The sequence below is a fragment of the Periplaneta americana genome, chromosome 5 (assembly GCF_040183065.1).
Source record: "Periplaneta americana isolate PAMFEO1 chromosome 5, P.americana_PAMFEO1_priV1, whole genome shotgun sequence".
NCBI classification, from domain to species: Eukaryota; Metazoa; Arthropoda; class Insecta; order Blattodea; family Blattidae; genus Periplaneta; species Periplaneta americana.
The window spans coordinates 196,190,314-196,214,328 of NC_091121.1; the positions used below are offsets into that span (position 1 = coordinate 196,190,314).

The window sequence follows — 24,015 nt, forward strand, 5'->3', positions numbered from 1 at the left end:
AGTTACATGAGAATGGAGAAAGTTACACAACACAGAACTGCACGCATTGTATTCTTCACCTGACGTAATTAGGAACATTAAATTCAAACGTTTGAGATGGGCATGGCATGTAGCACGTATGGGAAAATCTAGAAATGCATATAGAGTGTTAGTTGGGAGGCCGAGACGTAGATGGGAAGATAATATTAAAATAGATTTGAGGGAGGTGGGATATGATGGTAGAGACTGGATTAATCTTGCTCAGGATAGGGATCAATGGCGGGCTTATGTGAGGGCGGCAATCCTCCGGGTTCCTTAAAAGCCAGTAAGTAAGTAAGTATGTACATATAAACATTTGTATTATTGATTCGCTCACATAACATTGCACCGCACGCCACTGTGATAATAAATGATGCTGAATAACTGCTGAATAATCTCTTAGCAACCGGAGAAAATGGAACTGCATTAAAAATGTTTGTTTCACGTAGGCACTTAAAAATTCTAACCCTGAAGGAGTATTTTGGCAAATTGATGGATGTGAGTTTGAGGGAATGGTCACAGAGTTAGATCATGCGTTGGATGTGGAGTTGGGATATGAAACAAGAGCCGTTGAGCCCGGATCAGCACCCGACCGTGACGCTTGGTGCAAGTTGTACCTGAAAGCCACCAGGGACGCCGCTTGCTGCCTCTGTAACTTCCACAAATCCCAGCGCGGCACGTAGTAAACAGGGAGTCCGGCTTCTTTACGACCCACCATGTGTCTGAATTGCGAAAGGTCTTGTTTCCAATTTAGTGTTTCTATCCTACTATTTGCTTTCCTCGTACTGCACCATAACAAATTACCGGAATCACTAGCTGAATTCCTGAGCAACTTATTTCTATCATGAGGTAAGGATAAAAGGTGGGTGACCGAACAAATATCTCGGGAGACTTCGGGGACACGACGCATCTGGAGCAGTAGCTCTTTGTAAGCTTGCGGGCTCTTCGAACTTTAAAATGTGACCGCATCCTTTGAAAAAAATGCCTAATTTTTTCATTTTTTATAGACTAAAGTAATTTATTTCTAGAATATGTATCAAAATATATCCTTGAGAAATCTGATACCGGAAATATTCGTTTTGTAACGAGTCTGTCTGTAAGTTTGTTATTTTATTACTCTGCAATATATTTTAAGACAAAAAAGTAAATTACATTTTTCATATACAGGGTGTAACAGGACTTCTCAGACAAACAGAGAGGGTATTTTTTTTCTTAAAAAACATACGTTCGATGACACGTCCTTCATGAGTTAGACATGCTTTTTAGAAGCGCATTCCGTATCACGTATGTTGCATAAGTGTGAGCATGAAGTCCTTATCATGTCTGTTACACTGCTGGGGTTTGTTATTGGTCTGTCTGGTGCATCTTCAGTCCGTCTTACCAACCAACAATCCAACACAACCCTGACATGCTTAACAGAGTTGTATGATGAACGCTGCCAAGGTATCAAAAATGCAATGAACAGGGTATGTAATTCTAACAGCTTTTGTAAATTTTCAGAAAATGCACTGAAAATTAAACTTCATTCTGTAAAAAAATACTGGAAATATAACTTTTGTCCTAAAGGACATGTCACCGAGCATACGTTCCTTAACAAAAAAAAATGGTCCTCTCTGTGTTACCTATCATTCCTCCAAGTTTGTCGGTGAGATCCTGTTACACCCTGTATACGAGTGGATAGAGCGTTGAATGTGAAGATGAATGAACGGTGAATGCGAAGTTAAATGGTGTAATAATGAAATCTGGTAGATGGTTGAAAATTTGATGGAATAATAATATGGCTCAAGTAATGGACTCGTAACTTGTTTGGAGATAGATGAAACCATGCAAGGTATTGATTGATGAAGGAATGTTGCTGATTTTATATGCATTTTGTTTATTTATTTTTTATCTTTTGTATTTATTGGTTAATTTAATTATATTGGTTGATTGGAATCGATAGAATCACTTGAGGTATTTATCTGATGTTTTGATTGACTTGATGGTTTGATCTACAATCTACAGTTTTATATGAATATTACACTTTTACTACGTCACACTAATTTTGACCAATAAAACGGTGCGAAAGGACGTATTTCAACCAATCATAGCTGCTTATCGCACAATTTTATCGCGTTTGTTTAATTGTATCGCGTCCCAGGCATTCGTTTATTTTTATCACTACCCTAGCATTTGTTTCTTTGTTTGCCAACATTTCAAACTGCACTGGTCTGGACGTCAAAAAACATAAAATTACAAACCACTCCAGTCGATGCACAACACTTTCAAATATGACTCGCATTGGCATTCAAGAACAAGAATTTATAAAGAACACTGGTCATATATGAAGAGCACCATTCGAAAATCCTGAATAAGTTGAGGGATACACCATGTACATCAACGAGTTCACTTCTTTTACGCACACGTCCAATATAACATCAACTGAACCAACAACCACCAAAACATTCAAATTTGAAAATTATACTTTCAAGAATTGTTTCTTTTAAAATTATTCATGTTTATTTTTTATTTCATCATCGTTAATTAAAACGTTTCTTGTTTATTTCATCATCCCTTATTAAAAATTTTCTAACACTTGTTTATATTATTTAGGTTATGTTTGTTATAGCTTCTGCTATATGCTATTATGGATAGTCACGTATCAGAGATTGTTTAATACTAAGATTTATTGAAAATCATCTGTCAAGTGACGATGATTGAAGTGGAATGCAACTGTTTTAATAAAAAAGAAACTGAATCAACAAAGCCTTCTTGACTAGTAACCGTTCACAGAGTTCAATAAGATTCCATAGTTGGCACAACTGATAACAAGAAAACATAATCATAAAACACTACTGCCATCTAGCGTAATGTTGAGATGGTACAATAATACATTTGAAGACAATTGTATTTTCGTAAGCCAATTAATATTTTATTGTATTGGAGTACTTCGTTACTTCTAATCTTTATATACTTTCTTCTAATCGTGTAATAGTCAATTAAATCCCACTCGAGTTTTGAGTTTCTCTAGATAAATCAAAACCTCTAGTGAGATTACTGTTGATAAAGTGATTACTTTAAAGAATGTTGATAATTTGGTGGTTTTGTTGGTATAATTGGGTGTTTCACTTGTTGCAATGTTTGCCGTGATGATTTTCATCACTTGATGTAATTCCTTGATTTACCTTATTATTTTTCTGAATTCTTTGTAACTCATGATTCATTTGACATCGAGGTTTGATTAATGTAATTAATTAACTTGATTCAATGATTAAAACGATGAATTGGTTGCTTTGATTACTTGGTTAGCTTCATGAACTGATTTGAAATGATTGTCTTGAATTTAATAACTTCCCAGAGTTGTTGACTTGTTGGATACATTCGTTGACTACATAATACCGATGAGCCTGTGAACTGATGATTGGGAAGATATCTTTTGTATTTTAATATGCATGTTTTTCTCTGTATTTAATTCGAGAAATATTTCCGGCCAGAAGCTATAACGCTCGTAGAGCACTGACTTCCAATTTTTTTTATATTAATGGAGAGTCAATGAACGTTCTATCTTCCACTGGACTCTCGCCTCTGCATACTCGATAGCAGGCTACTGTATCTGTTCTCTTTGTTCTGATTCAATAGGTTACGCTCCTGGTTTCATTTTCAAACAACGTCGCTTTTCATCCCGATATTATGAGGATTTCAAATTAAAGTTCCTACATTACATTTACACTCATTTGGAATTGAAGTAATCTAGATACAATACGAGTATACCGATCATATACAGGGGAAAGTATGAATAACCATTGAATTCGCTGTAGAACATTCTTAGTTACTATAGACTTTTGACAATTTCATTGAAATAATTTAATCTGTGTGAGAGAATCATAATGCCAAGTTACTGAATTGCGGTTTTTGATACACATTTTAAAGCGCCCTCGTAATATTCTTGCATTAACATTATTATATTACAATAAAATATTTTTCGGGTGTCGTTCATGTGGTAGCGAACTTTATTTCGATTTCTGGCAGAGAGTTGAGACTTTTCTTCCTTCTTTTTGTCCTGGAATATAGTATTGTATTTGATCTGTGTTTTGTTGAGCTGTGATTTTCATCATGCGTTCACATCACATTTGATTGATATTTATAATGCCTACAAAGCGAGGACATAGAGACCCCATGATGAAATGTAACACTAATTCTGAAATATGATTTATGTATGTAATAATAATAATAATAATAATAATAATAATAATAATAATGGTTTATTTTAACTGGCAGAGTTAAGGCCATTCGGCTTTCTCTTCCACTCAACCAGCATGATAGAAAATTACTGCAATGCTATGAATATAACGTAATTAATACAATACCATAAAATTCAAAGCAATACAATACCACTATACAAGACAATATAATACATAATTAATATAATACAATGACAATTCTACTCATCTTCACAACACCAATAAAATAATTATGTAATAATAATAATAATAATAATAATAATAATAATAATAATAGTAATGATAGTCATACCTAAATTAAATTAAATTATTAAACTCGATCACAATTATAACTTCAATTTGACTGCGCCCGTAAGAAATCGTTAGCTTTTTCTTGAAAGTGATTATTGTCTGGCAGCCCCTAATCTTCTGAGGTAGAGAATAAAGATTTGAACGAGGGTGTAATGTGGTCAAATTTGTAAGCATTACTGATGAATCTGACACACATATTGTGCACACGCTGCAGCTTGTTCGAAAGGTCAGTTGTCAAGTCTATAAGTATTACGTCGCAATAGACAAACAGTGGTAATACGTACGTACGTACGTACGTACGTATGTATGTATGTATGTATGTATGTATGTATGTATGTATGTATGTATGTATGTATGTATGTATGTATGTATGTATGTATGTATGTATGTATGTATGTATGTATGTATGCATGTATGTATGTATGTATGCATGTATCATGTATGTGTATTTATTCACACTGCAATGGGTATATACCCGTGGCAGTGGTAACTAATTACACTCAATAATGACAATAATAAGCACAATTAATAAAAATACAATTAATAATAATAATAACAGGGAACATCCTAAATTAAATGAAGCACGATCACTTAAAATAACATTTAAAGTAAATCTAATTTGTATCTTAACCCTAAGTTCGAACTAAATCCCACGAGTATGATATGTTCATATCTGCACAAGTACCTTTCAACACTACATTCATTTCGCTGTTAACTCACTCACTGCACTGGAACTACGACACATTTCACTGATTCTATCCTGATTTCATTAACACTTCAAAAACATTTCACTGTTCAAATACTTTGCACTGCCACTATAAACTATAAAGCTTCACTGACAGGAACACATTTCACTCACACAACACACTTCACTGACACAACACACTTCACTGACACAACATACTTCTTCACTGATACATCACTTCAATAACAAAATATCAATTACACCCTTTAAATACTGTGCATAATTACCATATATTAGTAAAGTCCTTAAACCTACTTTTAAATACATTTTTGGTTGTTGGTAAAGCCTTTAGTAAGTCTGCAGGTAAAGCATTCCAGTCCCTGATAGTACGATTGAGAAAAGAGAACTTTCCAGTAATGGTGTTGAATGGAAAGATACATCTTGGTTACACTACTTTTAACACTATATCACTTCGGAATATGTATTACATGTCTTTCACGTGTTAAATTCTATTGTACCTGGTTAACATGTTTCGGCCTGTTATTAGCCTTCTTCAGAACTGGTTGTTGCTGGTCTTGGCGCCTCTTGTTTTGTTTCCTGTGGGGGTATGTTTTTGTAGTGTAATGTGGAGTCAAAGTGTGTGTGTGTTCTGAAATTGAGTTGTTCCACATCCAAATTAAATTCTCAACACATAACTCAATTTCAGAACATACACACTCTTTGACTCCACATTACACTACACAAACACACCCCCACAGGAAACAAAACAAAAGGCGCCAAGACCAGCAACAACCAGTTCTGAAAAAGGTCAATAACAGGTAATCTATGGCGAATCCTTGATTTAATTCTATGAAAATATCTCGCTATGAACAGTTCGGCTGACGTTAAATATAATCGCAGTATTGTATTGTATTGTATTGTATTGTATTGTATTGTATTGTATTGTATTTATTAACATTCCATGGTATTCATACATGCTTACAGCTAGAATATGGAACAAGTCAAAAAACTTAATACTATTATAAAATCTTAATTTATAGTCACAATATAGATTAAATATATACAGACGAGATTTACAATATAGTCTACTAGTACAACACATAGTTTTAGTATCCATTTCATGAAGTGTTATTGAATGTCATGAATTCACCTACAGAATAGAAGGCGTGAGAAATTAGGTACTTCTTTATGTTTTGAGTTTCATTTTTTATATCGATAGGGAGGCTATTAAAAATGTTTACTGCCATATAACGCACTCCTTTTTGATATCACGATAGACTAACCGATGGAGTATGAAAATCATTTTTGACATGTATTTATGCTGTGAACTGTTGAATTAGTTACAAAGTTTTCACGATTACATACGAGGAAGATTATTAATGAAAAGATATACTGACAAGCCATGGGCATTATTTGTAGTTTTTTGAAAATAGTCCTACACGATTCCCTAGATTTGGCACCTACTGTTATTTTTCGTAATAGAAATATACTGTAACTATCTGTGGAATTTCCCCAGAATATTATTCCAAAACTCATTACCGAGTGGAAGTATGCAAAGTATATTGTTTTTAAGGTATTGATATTTACTATCTTTTGCATAGATCTAATAGCAAAACAAGCTGAATTTAGTTTGGGGGTAATTTCTTTAATATGATTTTTCCAATTTAACACATTATCGATTTTTAAGCCAAGAAATTTGCGACGTTGAATTTGGACAGGATTTAAATTGAATTATGTTAGTTTTGTTACAATTTAATACTAATTTATTGACTGAGAACCAGTCACATATTTTGAAGAGAATTTCCTGTTTTGAAGATTGGAATGTGTTGGAGTTATTGGCTGTAATTACTTTACTTGTGTCATCTGCAAATAATATGGGATGACCTACATCTTTTATTGGGGTTGGGGCAAGATCATTTAAAAGCACTAGAAAAAGTAGGGGACCTAATATTAATCCTCGAGGAATTCGATTATTAATAGTTGAGACAGTAATGTTAAATAATCGATTAAAAATTATCTAATGCTTAATCTATGTAGGTACATAAAAATCGAAATCCAAAATGATGATTGTATTATTATTTTAACGTCGTAGTCCCTTCAACGCTTTCAGCGCTGTAGACAGCTGTTTAGAGGAGCTTGATATTGTAGCTCACTGGAATTTGAATTTAATCTATGTTTCTTATACATCCATCTTGGTTTTTTTTATACGTTTAGCTCGGTAGCTTAAGATGTGGCGGTCCATGTTCTTATGGTCAGACTCGCTGCGTCTTCTGCAATGAGATTATAACGAAGAATTGATGGATGAAGGCAGAAGAAACGGAAGTGGTTGCTGTAATTCCATCATTACACACCACAACCAAATTTAGACTCGTCGAGATTTGAACACGAATGTCATACGTCCGTCTATTGTTATATAATTATGATTACCCTAATATTTCTCTAACTACTAGCTTGTAGTTTACGTTATGAACGAAATTCAATTGACATGCAGTAATGTTCATAGATTGACGCTTTTTAAATCAATTGGAAGAGCGTGAGAATTGGTGATTAAGCCTATATGTACAGGGTGAAGAGGATAATTAAAACAACGAAATGAACTTGTTACTGACAACTTGTTAAGGAAAACAATTGAATGTGCATTGGGAAGTATAGTATATAAGTACCAAAATCTGAATATGACTCTGAATATAAATGTAGAGAGTGAGATGTTCAACGTACAAAGCTCTGGCAATATTTTATAACTTCAGTTGAGCATTCTTAACAAGCTAAAAGAATAACCTTTGTTAACTATTTAACATGTCGTTAAGACAGTTTATCAGTAATCCTAACGGAAGAGATGTTTCATCAACTGTTGTTACTTCTAACATCATGTTAAACCAACTATTAAATTAACATAGCATACTCCCGCAGTTAAATTCTTAACGTCCTCTTACATATTAAAGAAATTACCCCCAAACTAAATTCAGCTTGTTTTGCTATTACATCTATGCAAAATATAGTAAATATCAATACCTTAAAAACAATATACTTTGCATACTTCCACTCGGTAATGAGTTTTGGGATAATATTCTCGGGAAATTCCACAGGTAGTAACAGTATATTTCTATTACAAAAAAGAGTAATTAGAATAATAGTAGGTGCCAAATCTAGGGAATCGTGTAGGACTATTTTCAAAAAAGTACAAATAATGCCCATGGCTTGTCAGTATATATTTTCATTAATAATCTTCCTCGTATGTAATGGTGAAAACTTTGTAACTAATTCAACAGTTCATAGCATAAATACACGTCAAAAATGGCTTTCATACTCCATCGGCAAGTCTATCGTGCTATCAAAAAGAAGTGCGTTATATGGCAGTAAAATTTTTTAATAGCCTTCCTATCGATATAAAAAATGAAACTCAAAACATAAAATTATTTAGGGCCAAATTAAAGAAGTACCTAATTTCTCACGCCTTCTATTCTGTAGATGAATTCATGACATTCAATAACACTTCATGAATTTGATACTAAAACTTTGTGTTGTACTAGTAGACTATATTGTAAATCTCGTCTGTATATATTTCATCTAGACTGTGACTATAAATTAAGACTTTATAATAGTATTAAGTTTTTTTACTTGTTCCATATTCTAGCTGTAAGCAATGTATGAATACCATGGAATGTTAATAAATACAATACAATACAATACAATACAATACAATACAATACAATACAATACAATACAATACAGCGTGAATCATAGCTGCCAGGAAACATAAGTTACAAGCTGCATTATTATATTGAGATATATTTGCAGTGAAAACAATTAGCTGCATTGGCTACATAAGCATTTTTAATTATCTAGAGATGTTTATAAATGATTTTTATACCTAAATTACCCCTTCCTACCCTACCGTTAACGGCAATGCCTGTCTTCAAGTAGGCCTACGGTAAATGAGTTGTTTAATCAACTGTCCGAAAACTGGTTTGAACCTCATAAATGACACCAATAAGACATCACTCATGTGGCAACTAAGCAATGAGTTAATGTGGTAGGATGGCCAGATCCTTTTACCCCTCCGTTGCGTTGTGTACATTGCTGACTAGCTACATATTAGGCCTACGCTAATCAGACTTCAGATGTATATAAATAATTGTTCTTCCTCTGACACACATCGTCAAGTGAAATGTACTGACTGATAAAATATATCAACGAAAACCTCAGTCAGAGGTTAGATAATGTGTATATGTATTTCTTCTCTGGTGTTAATACTATTTTATATAATTCCATTGCCGCTGTAATTTAAATTTTAGTTCCTATTTTATTTCATTTATATATTTTTATTATTTTTTTATTTTCTACATTTCTCTTATATTAATATTGTATTATATAATTTCTGTAACTGTAATTTTAATTCTATTTCCTATTTTATTTTATTTTATATTCTCTTATAGGCCTATTAATATTATATCTGAACTGCGACCGAACACGAGTGCTGCTCATTCGGTCTCAAATTTTGTTAATACTACTGTATCTTATTTGTTATATTGATTGTATTATTTTATTTTTATTTCTCTTGTTTGTTTGTAATCATATTCTTTATTCTGTATATTTAAATTTATTCAACTGCAGATGGGTGAATATCCGGTGACAGTGGTAACTAATTACACTTAATAATGACAATTAATAATAACAATAACAATAAATACTACTAATAATAATATAATAACAATATTATAATATTATTAACAAGGAACATTCTAAATTAAATGAAGCACGTTCAGTTAAAATAACATTTAAAATAAATCTAAGTTGTATCTTAACCCTAAGTTCGAACTAAAGCCCACGAGTATATGTTCATACCTGCACAAGTACATTTCAGCACTACACTCATTTCGCTCTCAACTCACTCACTGCACTGGAACTACGGCACATTTCACCGATACTATCCTGATTTCACTTACACTTCAAAAACATTTCACTGTTCAAATACTTTGCACTGCCACTATAAACTATAAAACTTCACTGGCACAAACACACTTCACTGACACAACACACTTCTTCACTGATACAACACTTCAAATAACAAAACATCAATTACACTTTTTAAATAGTGTGCATAATGTACTACCGTCTATTAGTAAAGTACTTGACCCTATTTTTAAATACATATTTGGTTATTGGTAAAGCCTTTAGTAAGTCTGCAGGCAAAGCATTCCAGTCCCTGGTAGTGCGATTGAGAAAAGAAAACTTTCCAGTGTCCATCCTCTCCCTTCTTTCCCTCAATTTATGTGAGGTGAGATGATAAAATGTTTGCACGCATTGTCTGGTGACACTGGTAAAATATCTATTCCACGGGAACATCAGAGCTTTGTTTACTTTATAAGCGTTTATTAGATAAGTGAGAAGTTCGCCCTCCAGTTCCTTAGCCGAAGCTGCTTCAAGTTCACCCCACGAGTGCTTCCCCTTGAGCTTCGAACTAAGAGAAGGGTCACGGTGGGATAACACTCGTAGCGTGACCTAGAAGGGAATTCTTGGTATCGGAGGGCTGTAACAATGGAGAAACTGATTATAGGTACTCTAAAGAATCTCATGTTCGCACGAACTGGATTTAACTCCATGTCATTTCTTATAAAGTAAAAAATGACAGGCTTGGAAGGTGGGGGATATTTATTTTATATGTGCAGTGATTTACGTTAGAATGATACCTGGTGTTATTCTAGAAAAGAAAATCATCCTTAGGCAAAGAGTACAATATAGCGAATATCTGGGCGGGAAGAAGAAAGATAAGAAAACAGTTGTAAAATGAAGAGACAATGGAGAAGTAGCAGGAAATAAGAAAGAGGATAAAGGGAGGAAAAAAATGGAAGGAAAGAGGATAAATATATGAGAATGAGCTTAAAAATTAGAACCATGTAAATTGAAAGCCCTTTTAGTTCTTCGGATGAGGTATAGAAAGGGAAACAGACCTTTTAAATTTGTCGCTGATATGCGTCTAAGTATGCTATGGAGTTTCCGTATAACGTCATATCACAGTCTACTATATACAGTCGCGAAGCTTGAGGTGTTTTTTTGCAAATCTCGTGATAAAGCGCTCCAAGCGGTTAGCAACTAAAAACGATAGACTGTCCATGGTCGACTTTGGACTGTGTCGTATTTCTATCGAGTGCTAGCTCGTTGCGTATTTGACATTGATGCTTGTGAAATGTTCGTTATTGGTTGTGGTTGTAATGAAAATGTTAATGGCTAAAATATAATAATTGGAATAATAATATGGGACAAGGAGGAGACGTTTGTAGTGCTATAAATTGTAGCAACAGTAAGAGAAAGAGGCCAGAGTTATCCTTTTTCCGATTTCCGAAAGATTCAGAAAGGTTCCTGGGTTTCCACAAGAATGCTGTGCAGAAACAAAACTCTTAATTTTGAAGTTCTTTGTGACTGTTAGAATACATGATAGCCTTAAATTTCACAATGAAATGTTTCAATCTAACCCAAAGGACATTAGATACCGGTTAAAGTTCTGTCACTTTGGCTGCTAAATTTCCAGAGAAATAAAGGTTAGGTCTAATTTTTTTTCAGAGGATATATTTTTAATTGTAGCTATTAGTTTTGTTATTATTTTTATGTGTTATTTTACTAAAGACGTAGAAAAATTAAGTTCGTTTTAATGAAATTTATTGATCACGTTTTATTTTCAATTCTGGTGGGATTATTATTGCTTGGGCCTACTTTTTTTTTCAAAGGTTATGTTTTTAATTATAGCTGTTAATTTTGTTGTTATTTTTATTTGTTGCTTTACTAGAGAAGTAGAAAATGTCTGTTACAATAAAATTTATTGATCACGTTTTATTTCCAATTCTGGTGTGATTATTATTGCTTAACCTCATCCCACTTTGTTAACTATGTAAGCCTACACTACAAGTACCGGTATACGTAAGTTACTCCATTAATTCATATTTCCATTATTGTTGTAAAGAGAAATGCAAATTAATAATTAATATTTATTGGTTTCATAGTTAATTATCGCTATAATCTTGAATGAATTAAGCTATTATAGTAAATTTCAGTTCGTTTTACACAAACAAAAATTATATTAACTTATTTCTTGCAGGTATCTTCGAGTTTATGGTGGAATTTAATATACTTCATTAAAATAATAAATTAACTTTATGCATTTAATATTTCAATAATGGAAGGAAGGTGTTAATTTTTCCAAAAGAACACGACAACGAAAGTATAACATATTTTGTCGTCTGCTAGGAGAGAGATCTGCGATGAGGCGATAGTAGCGATCCTAGTGGTGGGCAACTACCCATGTTTGCATTTTTACTACATATTGAGCTTCGTGACTGTATATAGTAGACTGTGGTCATATGCTTCAATCTGTTTTAACTGAAGTTCGTGTATGGATATACTGTGTAACACTGAAGTCAGTTGACAAATGGGAAACATTACTAATTGTAAAACTGAAATAATTATTGTACAAAGTAACGTAATGACATGTTTCATTTCTGTTGTTAGATTAGCAGTACATATTCACCTTTTGTATCATTAGAATTCTCCACGTTTCGTCCCAGTTCTGCTACTGACGCACAGCATTCAATAGACGTGATTGCAAAGATGACGGCCAGCCCTGAAAAGTCAGTGCGCTATGTGACTCCAGAAAGTGGAATCAGTAGAGAATCTGTTCGCAGAATATTGAAATCTGCGTGTTTTCACCCCTACAAATTACAGCATTTACACACAATGTAAGAAGAGGATCCACTCAAGAGGCGAACATATTGCAATTAGATCATACAGCATTTCCGTACTGATCGATCCTTCCTTCAGCATGTTCTGTTTAGTGATGAATACTTATTCTTTCTGGATGGGCACGCTCATACACAAAATGCACGATACTGGTCCAAAGAATACCCAAGATGGATGCGTGAAGCTATAGGCATCCAACAAACAAAACTCAGTGCGCAGAAACCAGTGGGCGTGACTGTCTCGCGCAGATGACGTATGCTCCCTTTCCCAGAATGCTCCCCGTCTTCTATCACACCACCGACACTATGCGCATGCCCACGTATTATCTTCTTGTACTGAATAGAACACGTGTTATTGCTACAGAGTCAGGGAGTCGCATAGCGTTTTATATTAAATATTAATTTAATTCAATTTAAATATTTAAAATTTAAACATGAGGACTGTTCCAGTGAAGATAGATAGCGATTGTGGCTTAGAAAGAGACGATGTTGACATCTTGTAATGTTATATTCACTTAATTGGTTATTGTTACAGCTGCTCTTTGAGTGCACATGTCCGCAACCGTAGCCATTATAGCTGTACCAGTAGCCGCTTATTAAAGAACCCGCCTACTGCAGGGGGGTGAGAGGGGTATGGGATGTGCAGCGAGAGGACACTGAGCTGAGTTTTGCTTGTAGGATACCTGTAACAATCCTGATGCTCCAAAAGTTATGGTGTGGTGTGCAGTACTAGGTGATATGATTGTGGGACCATATTTCTTTGATGGAAATGTTCACCAACATGCCACTTAGGGATAGTTCAAAACGTGATTTGATATTATTATTATTATTATTATTATTATTATTATAATTATAATAATAATAATTATTATTATTATTATTATAAACACGATGTAAATAATAATATAATATAATATAATCTATATATATAATTTGAACTGGTAATGGAAATTACGGGAAAACGGCTGAACGGATTTTAATGAGTAACCCCTCATTTTCATGCATGGCATCCAAAGTTTTTCGGAAAAGTAGTAGCTTTAAGTGAAATGTCAATTTTCCTACATCATTTTCCTATTTTCCAAAATCCATCTGTTGTCAGTTTTGAGAACTAATTTTATTGAATCACGGCCGACTTGATTGAATTTCAGAACAAAACACTCACTACAATAAACAACAGGCTATTACACGAAGGCCATGACCTGCAGGATTGCCGACATTTTAGAGCTCAATTCAATTTGTTATTAAAAACTGATTCTGCAGTGTATAATTTTCTGAGTATAGCTGTGTATTGGATATTCAAATCTACGAAACTTGAGGTGGTTTGATGACATTATTACCATTAGAAATTAAATATTATTATAGTTAATATCATAATGCGTCTATTTTTCATTAATTGTACATAATATTGATGCTATTTGATGACATGAAAGTGAAACGTTTTGAAGTTATGTAAGTAAATGTAGAGAATATCTTCATTTAGATCTTCATTTCTATAATTTACTGAGTGACTTAAGTAAGATAATAATATTATTAAAAATCAAATATTGTTATACTTATTAACCCAGTGGGGTTGGGTCTTTTTCATATACTTAATGGCGGTGTAGTGTAGATATTGATATGTGTCATTGTCTTCAGTATTGGCTCGAGAGAGAAATTACAGTTCCTAAGGAAAGATCAAAAGGTATTACTTACTGATAAAATAAGAGGCCTAGAAAATTTTGTAGTCTCCAGATCATTTCAGCAAGATCTCTTAGTAGGATAAAATGATTTTACGCTCTACATTTCAAGTTCTACATGCAGCAGCTATACGAAAATGCTATTGTTCGAAAGCTTAGCAAACCTGACTTTTTTAACTTTTGCCTACAATCCACAATGACCTGAAATAGCTACTGCTATCGTCCTGACATTGATACTTGCGTTTTCGCGTTGAAACTCAAAAACTGAAGTTGGATAGGTTCAAGAAAATGTGTTTGGCCTAAAAAAATTCATTCAGAGGGAGTAGGTTTCATTATTATGGAAGCAAATAACTATCAAAAAGACAAGTATTCTTCATTGAAAATAAATCTGAAACATTTTTATTTGAACGTCTAACGAACTTAGTTTGCAGCAGCATTTGCTGCACAAGCCACTAGTATAATATAATCATATCTTTCACGTATTAGACCCTACAGGATCTGTTACGTCTCATGCCAGCGTTTTCGTGGTCTTCCCAATTTCCTCTTTCCTCTTGGTACATAAGTAAGAATCTGTTTAGGCCATCTAGTGCGATCCATCCTTTCGACATATTTTTTCCACTGAAGTCGATATTGTTGAACAAAATTAACTATAGGATCCATTTTTAGTTGCTGAAATATGTCCACATTTTTACGGTGTTCCAGCAAAGAGCATCCCGCTGTTCGTCTCATGAACCTCATTTCAGCTGTCGCCAGCCTTTGCTCATCAGCTTTTCTGATTGTCCATGCCTCGCTACCGTAAGTGAGGACCGGTCGAGCTAGTGTCTCATATACCTTTAGCCTTGTATGTTTCTGAACATGGGAGGATTTGAAGACGGCGTTAATGACGCCAGTGATTTTCATAAATTTAGATATTTTGTTCGACATATCTTCATCAGTGATGTAAGAGAGGTTATAACCTATATAGTTAAATGAATTAACACGTTCAATTAAAGTATTATTTATCATGATCTTACTGGGAATTGGGTTCTCTCCCGAAAATGCCATGACTTTCGTTTTCTCTTTCGAGATTTCCATATTAAAATCTGAGACGATTATTTGCAAATTATAAATGGCTCTCTGTAGCTAAAGCATCCTCTGTTTGAGCGATAATAACCTGATCGTCGGCAAACATTAGTGTATCGAGAACTGTGTTTCGATTAATTTGAATTCCAGCATGATGACTTTGCCTCCAAATGTATAAAATATGGTTCATATATATATATAATAAACAACAGAGGGGAAAGACCGCACCCTTGTCTAACACCTATGTTGATGGAAGTCCAGCTAGTAGTTCCGCGTTCAGTTCTTATGGCAATTTCATTTTGTTGATATAAATTATAAATGGAGAGAATGATTTGGTTTGGCACATTATCATAGCGTAAAATCTCTAAAAGTTTATTTGTATCAACTCTATCAAAAGCTTTTATGTAATCAATAAAATATAATAATAATAATAATAATATTATTATTATTATTAATATTATTATTATTATTATCATTATTATTATTATTATTATTATTATTATTATTATTGAGGCGTTCAGAAGTCAGCATGATTAACTCCACTTTTGGTTATTTCAGAGTTTATAAGTTGGCAATGTACTGCTCTACTTAAAGTGACCGAAGACATTCGTGAAGCAATCGACTCTAATAAAGTAACAATACTAACACTTCTTGACCTTAGCAAAGCTTTCAACTCTGTAAATTTTGACCTGCTCACCCATAAATTGAGAAATATGTATTTGTCAGGGACTGCTGTGAGTTGGTTCGAATCCTACTTACGGGGAAGACAACAATGTGTTGTATCCGGGAATCGAAGCTCCTCCTGGCTTGACATAACATCAGGTATACCACAGGGGTCGGTACTCGGACCATTGTTGTTCACAATATATGTCAATGATATTACATCTCTTGTAAGGCATTGTAACTATCACTTGTATGCTGACGACCTTCAATGCTACATCTCTTCCCGCTTAGACCGAGTAAATGACGCTATAGATAAATTGAACGAAGACATTGACTCGATTGTGACATGGACAAAGAAACTCCGTCTTAAAATCAATCCTGGAAAGACACAAGCAATTATATTAGGACACAAACGGCAAACCGACGCTGTAAAACACCTCGACATTTCCCCTGTTAAAGTAAGTACAGTGCATATCCCTTTCAGTTCTTCAGTAAAAAATCTTGGCATTCACATGGATAATAATCTCAACTGGGACATGCAAATCACAGAAACCTGCAGAAAAGTATATTCTATTATCCATGTGCTAAAAAGGATAAATGTTCATCTCCCCTCTTGCTTAAAAAAATCCCTTGTGCAGACACTTGCATTTCCCTATTTCGACTATGCGGACATTTTACTGACTGACCTCTCCAGCGACAACAAAATGAAACTTCAACGTGCTCATAATTTGTGTGTACGTTTTGTAAGCAATGTTCGTAAATATGATCATATTACCCCATCCCTGGAAGCAATAGGTTGGCTTAAACTAGATAAGAAAAGAAATTTACATTCACTTCTCTTTCTCTTCGAAATCTTGAACTCTTCTATTCCTTCGTACCTGTCGTCTCGCTTCACTTACCTTTCTTCCCACCATAATCTGAACACACGCTCTCGTCATGAAACAATACTAACAATACCATCCCATCGCACCTCCTCATACTCATCTTCTTTCACAATAGCCCTGCCAAGACTCTGGAATTTGCTACCTGCTAGCATCAGGGACTGTCGAAATAAAATTGAATTCAAACGAAAACTACTAGGCACTTGGTCAGTAATTGATTACTTGTAAATAGTTTCTTTAATCTATCACAAAATATTTCAATATTCAGTAATTTCATCACTATACAATTTTGTTATTCTAGATTTAATTTGTAATTCAGTAAATATAAAATATTCTTTGTTTCTCTATGATAAATTATCTAGCTTTAATTATTCAGGTAATCTTTTCGTACTTTGATTTTATTGTAATTGTAAATTTAATACTAATTGTAATATTATTTGTAATTGTAATTGTAAATTTAATACTAATTGTAATTTTATTGTTGATATTGTAGTTGGAATCTCCTGGTAGAGGGGCAGAGAAGGCCTGACGGCCTTATCTCTACCAGGTTAAATAAATAAATACTAAAAATACTAAAAATACTAAATTGACCATATTTTTAGTGGTCAATGTGATTTTCTCCATAGTTCAGTAAAAAGCCCACATACTGCAGTATTCTTCTCGACTACACCACAGAATTAATAATGCGTGTTTAACTTTAACCTTGAATATCCCAAAATCTTTGGAAAAGGAGTTGATCATATTGACTTCTGAACGTCTCATATCTAAAACTGAATTAACCATGTGTACTCATATTCCAGTTCCCATTATTCTGGTTTTTGAAAATTAATTTTAAACATTCTCTCCAATCTTCTATGTTAACCCACTGTCCTTCCTCAAATCCTCTTTCCCTCATTGTTGTTTTAATTCCATGAATCCATGTAGTATTAGGTCTCCCTCTCTTCAACCTCTCAGGCGGCAACCATTCCAACATCTTTTTTGGTAATCGTTCTTCACTCTTCCTTTTTACATGACAGTACCATTGCATTTGCTTATGTTGTACATAATCCAATATTGAATTTTTTACTTCCTTTTAGATTTTCTTATGTTGTTTCTAATTTTGTTTCTTTTTGATATTAAAACCGATCTTCTGCAAAAGTCCATTTCCATAGCTAATAATTTGAAATAGTTTGATGTTTCATCTCCCAAGTTTGTGTTCCATAAGGTGCTATGTTTCTTACTATTGATATAAAAACTTTGTGATTTATTTTCTTTAGTAATACTTCTGTCCCAGAATGGTTTTTAAGTTTGATATTGCTGATTTTCCCATTGTTATTCTTCTTTTGATTTCTTGATCTTGTTTCCCATCTTTGGTAATTATTACTCCAAGATATTTATAATTTTCACAATGTTGAAATATTCCCATATCTTCTTCTGCTCCTAATATCAAGTCTTGAGTTTTATTCTCTGTCTATTGTCATGTAATTGTATTTGTCCATGTTAACAGTTAAACCCCATTTTGTACTCATATATTCTTCCAAAAGTTTTCTTTCTGTACAGTCTTACTATTAAACCGTGTATAGTTTTTATACGAGACTTATGCAGAGTTGAGACAGAAAACGTTACTAATAATCCGTGAATAAGCTATGGACGTATAAACAGGCTGTAACTATACAATGGGAATTGCTTTGCAGTAGTTATATACACGAAACCCCTTGTTTAAGCGTTGTATATAGGAAAAAATGGCCGCCCCTCTAACAGCTGTTCGTATCGACTGTCATTTTATGATGATGTTTACCTTTTAACCACAGAAGAACAAACCAAAGATTATAGAATTATTAGAATAATATTGCTGTAGCTTGTACTCTTTGACCAAAATGTAGTGTGGTAATCGATTAGAGCTAGTTGTACTATCGATATTTCAACACGCCACACTAGAGCGCTCTACCGTATCCAGTAGAGAACCTCTGACATTCTATTACCTTTCGTGACGAAGTAATGACGAAACTATGACGTAGCTGTGTAACAGTTATACTGTTATACACGACGTATGTAGTGATTATTAGTAAGGAATTTACACACGACTTATAAACGAGCTACTCATTGTATAAGTATAAGACAGTTAAACGTCTGTATATAGAGTTTTTATTAGTAAGACCGATAGTCTATAACAGGGATGTCGAACAGCGCTCTCAAACTGTGAAACGATTAATACTGTTTCCTATCGTAGCTGAGCTGAAACGACAGTCAGTCAGCTCGCTGTAGCAGTGTTCTGTACGCAGTGTGTTTATCAACTCTGGCGGCTGGTATGGATATGAAACGACGATTCAATAGTGAGTGGACAGATAAATATTTATCTTAAAGGACGGAAAGGCACATTTCTTAATATGTAGAAAAGAACTAGGATACATTAACCATCATAATATTAAAAGGCATTTTAATTCTGCACATCATGCTGAAGCTTATGGACCAGAAAATTTATCCGGTTTCACTCGTAAAAAGGCTGTAGAAGAATTAAAATCAAGATTGAATTCAGAAAACCTTCCATCATCATCGGGTGCTAGTAGAATAAGCTTGGTTCGTGCTAGCTACAAAATTTGTGAAATTATTGCAACAACTTCAAAGCTATTTACTGGCGGAGAATTTGTGAATGGCTGTCTCATAGCTGTTGCAAAAGGGATATGTCCGGAATACGTTAATGATTTTAAATCTATATGTTTGTCTCGTAATATTGTTGCAGAGCGCGTATCAGAAATGGGGGATAACTTGGAGGAACAACTGATAGCAAGAATAAAAACTTTCACTTATCACTCACTATAGCTGTTGATGAAAGTGCCGACCGGAAAGATACGGCGCAGCTAGCTACAGTATATTCATAAGGAGTGTCGATTCAGATTTCAATGTTCATGGGTATCTTGTAGATGTCATTTTACTAAAGGATCGAATTAGAGGAGGAGATATTTTTGAATCTGTAACAAAAACTGTGAAGAAATTTCAGGTCACGCTAAAAGTAATTAATTTTATAACATCAAAACGGTTTGCGTTTCTGAACTTGAAGTTGCTCTGCTACAACACATACACACAAAGTTGATATTTTAAACATGATATTAACAACATTATTATTATGATTTACCTATTTCCGTCACTAACGAACAACATTCATGGAATGACCCAGTAGATGAAACTCTATTATTAAACTCTATTATTATTACTATTATTATTATTATTATTATTATTATTATTATCATTATTATCATCATCATCATCATCATCATAATTCATCCTCATGTAGGCTACATTCTTTGTTTATCAGAGTCAATCAAGTGCAAATCTAAACTGAGTTCCTAACCAATTGGTAAGATGTATAAAAGTTATCAAAGTGCTAGCCGCCGCAGTTTCGCTTTTGTTTACGATCATTTTTTTTTTTCTTTTCGTTTTTTTTTTTTTTCTGTTTTTCTGTTTTCCGTTTTCTTAAACTAGTACGCACACAACACCCATGCCCGAGGCGGGACTCGAACCCACAACCCTTCGGACCAAGCGATAGAGACATGCCGTGCCCCTACCGCTTGAGCCATCCGGGCCGGCTCATTCGGCCGGACTGCCTGCTACCTGTGTTCAACCGTTGCACGGTAAGTGAGGAGTGAAGGCTCTGCAGGTCACAGCTTGAGAGCGCTGTTCGACATCCCTGGTCTATAATAATCCTAGGTCTTCAAATTATTCCTAATAATAATAATAATAATAATAATAATAATAATAAAATAATTAATTTAAACTTTTATAGCTTTAAACCTTATCATAAATCGAGACGTAGGTTGATTTATTTTGTAGGTACTTCCTGCATATCTCATTACTTCCAACGTATTCCAGCAGAACTTCCAAGGGGAGAAGTCACCTTCTATTCCATTAACTCCTCAAGAGTCACAGTTAATAACACGAACTTATCTGTCTTTACGACTCCCTGTACGCGCCTATAACGAAGTTATTTTATAAGTAAGATAAGTCTCCCTATCCCACTTTTAATAGGCTAATGTCGAGAAAATTCATAAAAATGTTGCATTATTTTTTGTGTATACTTTTACAGCACTTAAATACTTACCCACGCTTGCAACGCTTATCTTGAATATTCCAAACCGCTTGATAAGGCGCAGTTTTATAACCGATAAACATTCCCATTATAATTTAGACACACATCATTTAACAACACGTAAAAGGGGGAAGTTAAGGAGGGTTCTATAAGCGAGGCACTACGTCCCTGAGTAACAAACACAATAAAATTTAGATTATATTTCCATGCTGCTTCGTGCGTCTATTGCTTTATGGAATGAGTTTCTGGAAGATGATATTGCTTCTTTCTGTAGCTCTTTTATTGTCTAAACATTTCCAATAGTAGTATTGGGGACGTGTGTTATCTTACACGTAGATTGTCACGAAACAGTGAGTTTAGCGGGGGAGGAAGAGAACGTGAGAATTATATATTTTATTGAAAAGTGAAGCCATATAAAAGTCATAAAATATTATGGATATGAACAAAACATTCGATTTCTTTCTTATTGTTTCTTTTATGACAACATTCACTTCAAAACACATCAGATCGTGGGTGGTATTGAATTAAAAATTATGAGTGGAAGACTTATGGTTGCTATACTTAATATTTTAACTATAGACAGAAATTGGAAATTCTTCAACAGATGAAATCAGTGTGACTCGCATTTTTGACTACAGCACTAGAAAGGCGAGGAGAAAACTAGTTCCAGAATGTATTAGAAATCCATGCAGCAAACGTACAGGGACATTTGACTTCGAAGATTATGCTTTCTTCTGCCAGAAAGCAAAGAAAACTTTCGATAATAGCTAAAATGGTTCAATTCTTCAGTCTAGGAAATGAATTTTCTATGAATATTGAGCATACAAAAAAATTGCGAAACTGACAAGCTAAATAACTGAAGAATATCAATTTGAAGAGAAAGGTGTAATTTGTTTAACTGAACAATGTAATTTTTAAAGCGAATTTTAAACGCTGATTAACTTTATAACTTCTTTACTTTCTTAACATTAGAAAATTACCTGGTTGACTAATTTCGAAGTGATATTCTTCATTGTCTGAAACCTAGTGAAGGTCCCGCGCTATCTTCTGGTTTCCTGTTTTGGTGAGATGTGTTGATGATTGTGTCGAAAAAGTTGTGTGTTTTGAAACTCATTTGAGGAAAATTTGAATATGAGAGTCGAAAAATAAGGTTATTACTTACAATTGAGGAAAAGTGGGCGTTGCACGTTTTAAACCCCTACTGCGGCATTTTAAAAATGACCGTCAGACCTGTAAGAATGGCGGAGGGAGGCTAAATATAGGACATCCCTTAACGAAGAAGAAAATTAGTGCAAAATATGAAATAAAAAAAGAGTTTGTTAAATATATATATTTTACGGAAACAATATGAAAAATGAAAATTTTACGAAAATATTATGAAATAATATCAATAATTCTTTTTGCCTTACTTGCATTCTACTCATGATGAATCGTGAAAAATCCTTTTCACCATATCAATAGTAGGAAGGCTTTAGAATGACATTTCATATTTTACCTTGTTCTACTTATACAGGGACATCATTTTACTTTTACTTCAATTTTTATTATGCCTGAGTTTTTTAATGTACTTCATCCACGCTTCATCCCACTCCCTCTACTAGTGAACTTCCAACTGTTCTCCTCACAGAACCAAGCATATACAGTCAAAGTCGTCTTAAGGTCGTAGTAAACACAAAGAGTATTGAGTTAGTGAGTATAGTACGTTCAAGAAATATGTTCGCGTTTTCCAGTGACGAAAGAGCTTTCAATATTGAATCTTATTTTCGCACAGGTATTGTCGTCCGTTTGCCTACGTCACATCCCGATTTCCCTCACCCGCAATTGTTTAAAATAACTTAAATAAAAGTAATTAACTGTCACGTGATTTCCCCCCTTTCTACGATCCTGCGACGTAACCACTTGGATGGACAGTAGATAGCATGTCTGAGTAATTTTATCTGTGCGGGTCGGGCAGAAGTGAAGATTGAATTTACAGTACGTAAGGTACTCTTTTATAGAGTAGGTACAGAATTATTTCAACATGAGTTACTAGTACGAAGGGCGAAACTGGTAATTGGAATTAGATGCAATAGTCTATAGTGCGATAATATGCACAAAAGAACTGTAGTCTGTATCGAAATGAATGGCCACCATTTTCAAAAATGTGTTTAAATATCCATATTATGATTATTTTTCAATTTAACTTCATTCTCTATAATGTACGCTAATGTGCTGTAGACAGTATAATATACACTGCATAATGAATACGTTCGCATGGATAACTCACTTCGTGAGTAAAAACACTTACTGTTAATACTGTACTGTATTTTGATTAAACAAAAAACTAATGAAAATTATCAAATTCAAAATTACGATATTTCTTAATTTACGTAAATGGATGAACTACTTTTCTTCCCTCCTATACCTAGTAAATTGATCTGTTTGTATCTTACGCCAGAATCATCGAACTCCAGTCGTGGAAGGAGGTAGCAAACGGTGTTTCCGGCTCTGAACCATTAATCCAAAGGTATAGCCAGGTTAATATTAAAAATGTTAGTAAAAATAAAATGATGTCCCTGTAGGTCTAACCAAGGTACAGTACATGGCAGTAATGTACGCGTAGTGAACAGAAAACACATTCGTTTGTACGTCCTTTGGTTGATGCATCTGCCCTTTAAAATATTCCTCATGTACCGTACGTTGAATTTCGTCCACTCTTTGTATGTGTCGGCAACGTCATGAAGATT

At 34.0% G+C, this 24,015-nt stretch overlaps 1 protein-coding gene across 1 annotated transcript in view; it reads left to right on the top strand.

Moving 5' to 3' along the window:
- Nucleotides 1–1,337: 1,337 nt before the first annotated feature.
- LOC138700466 (pikachurin-like) overlaps nucleotides 1,338–24,015 on the top strand; it is a 1,281,074-nt gene continuing 1,258,396 nt past the window's right edge. The window contains exons 1-2 of the mRNA XM_069827077.1: nucleotides 1,338–1,484; nucleotides 12,718–12,871. Coding sequence (XP_069683178.1) covers nucleotides 1,338–1,484; nucleotides 12,718–12,871 — 301 coding nt within the window. The remainder of the gene's footprint in view (nucleotides 1,485–12,717; nucleotides 12,872–24,015) is intronic.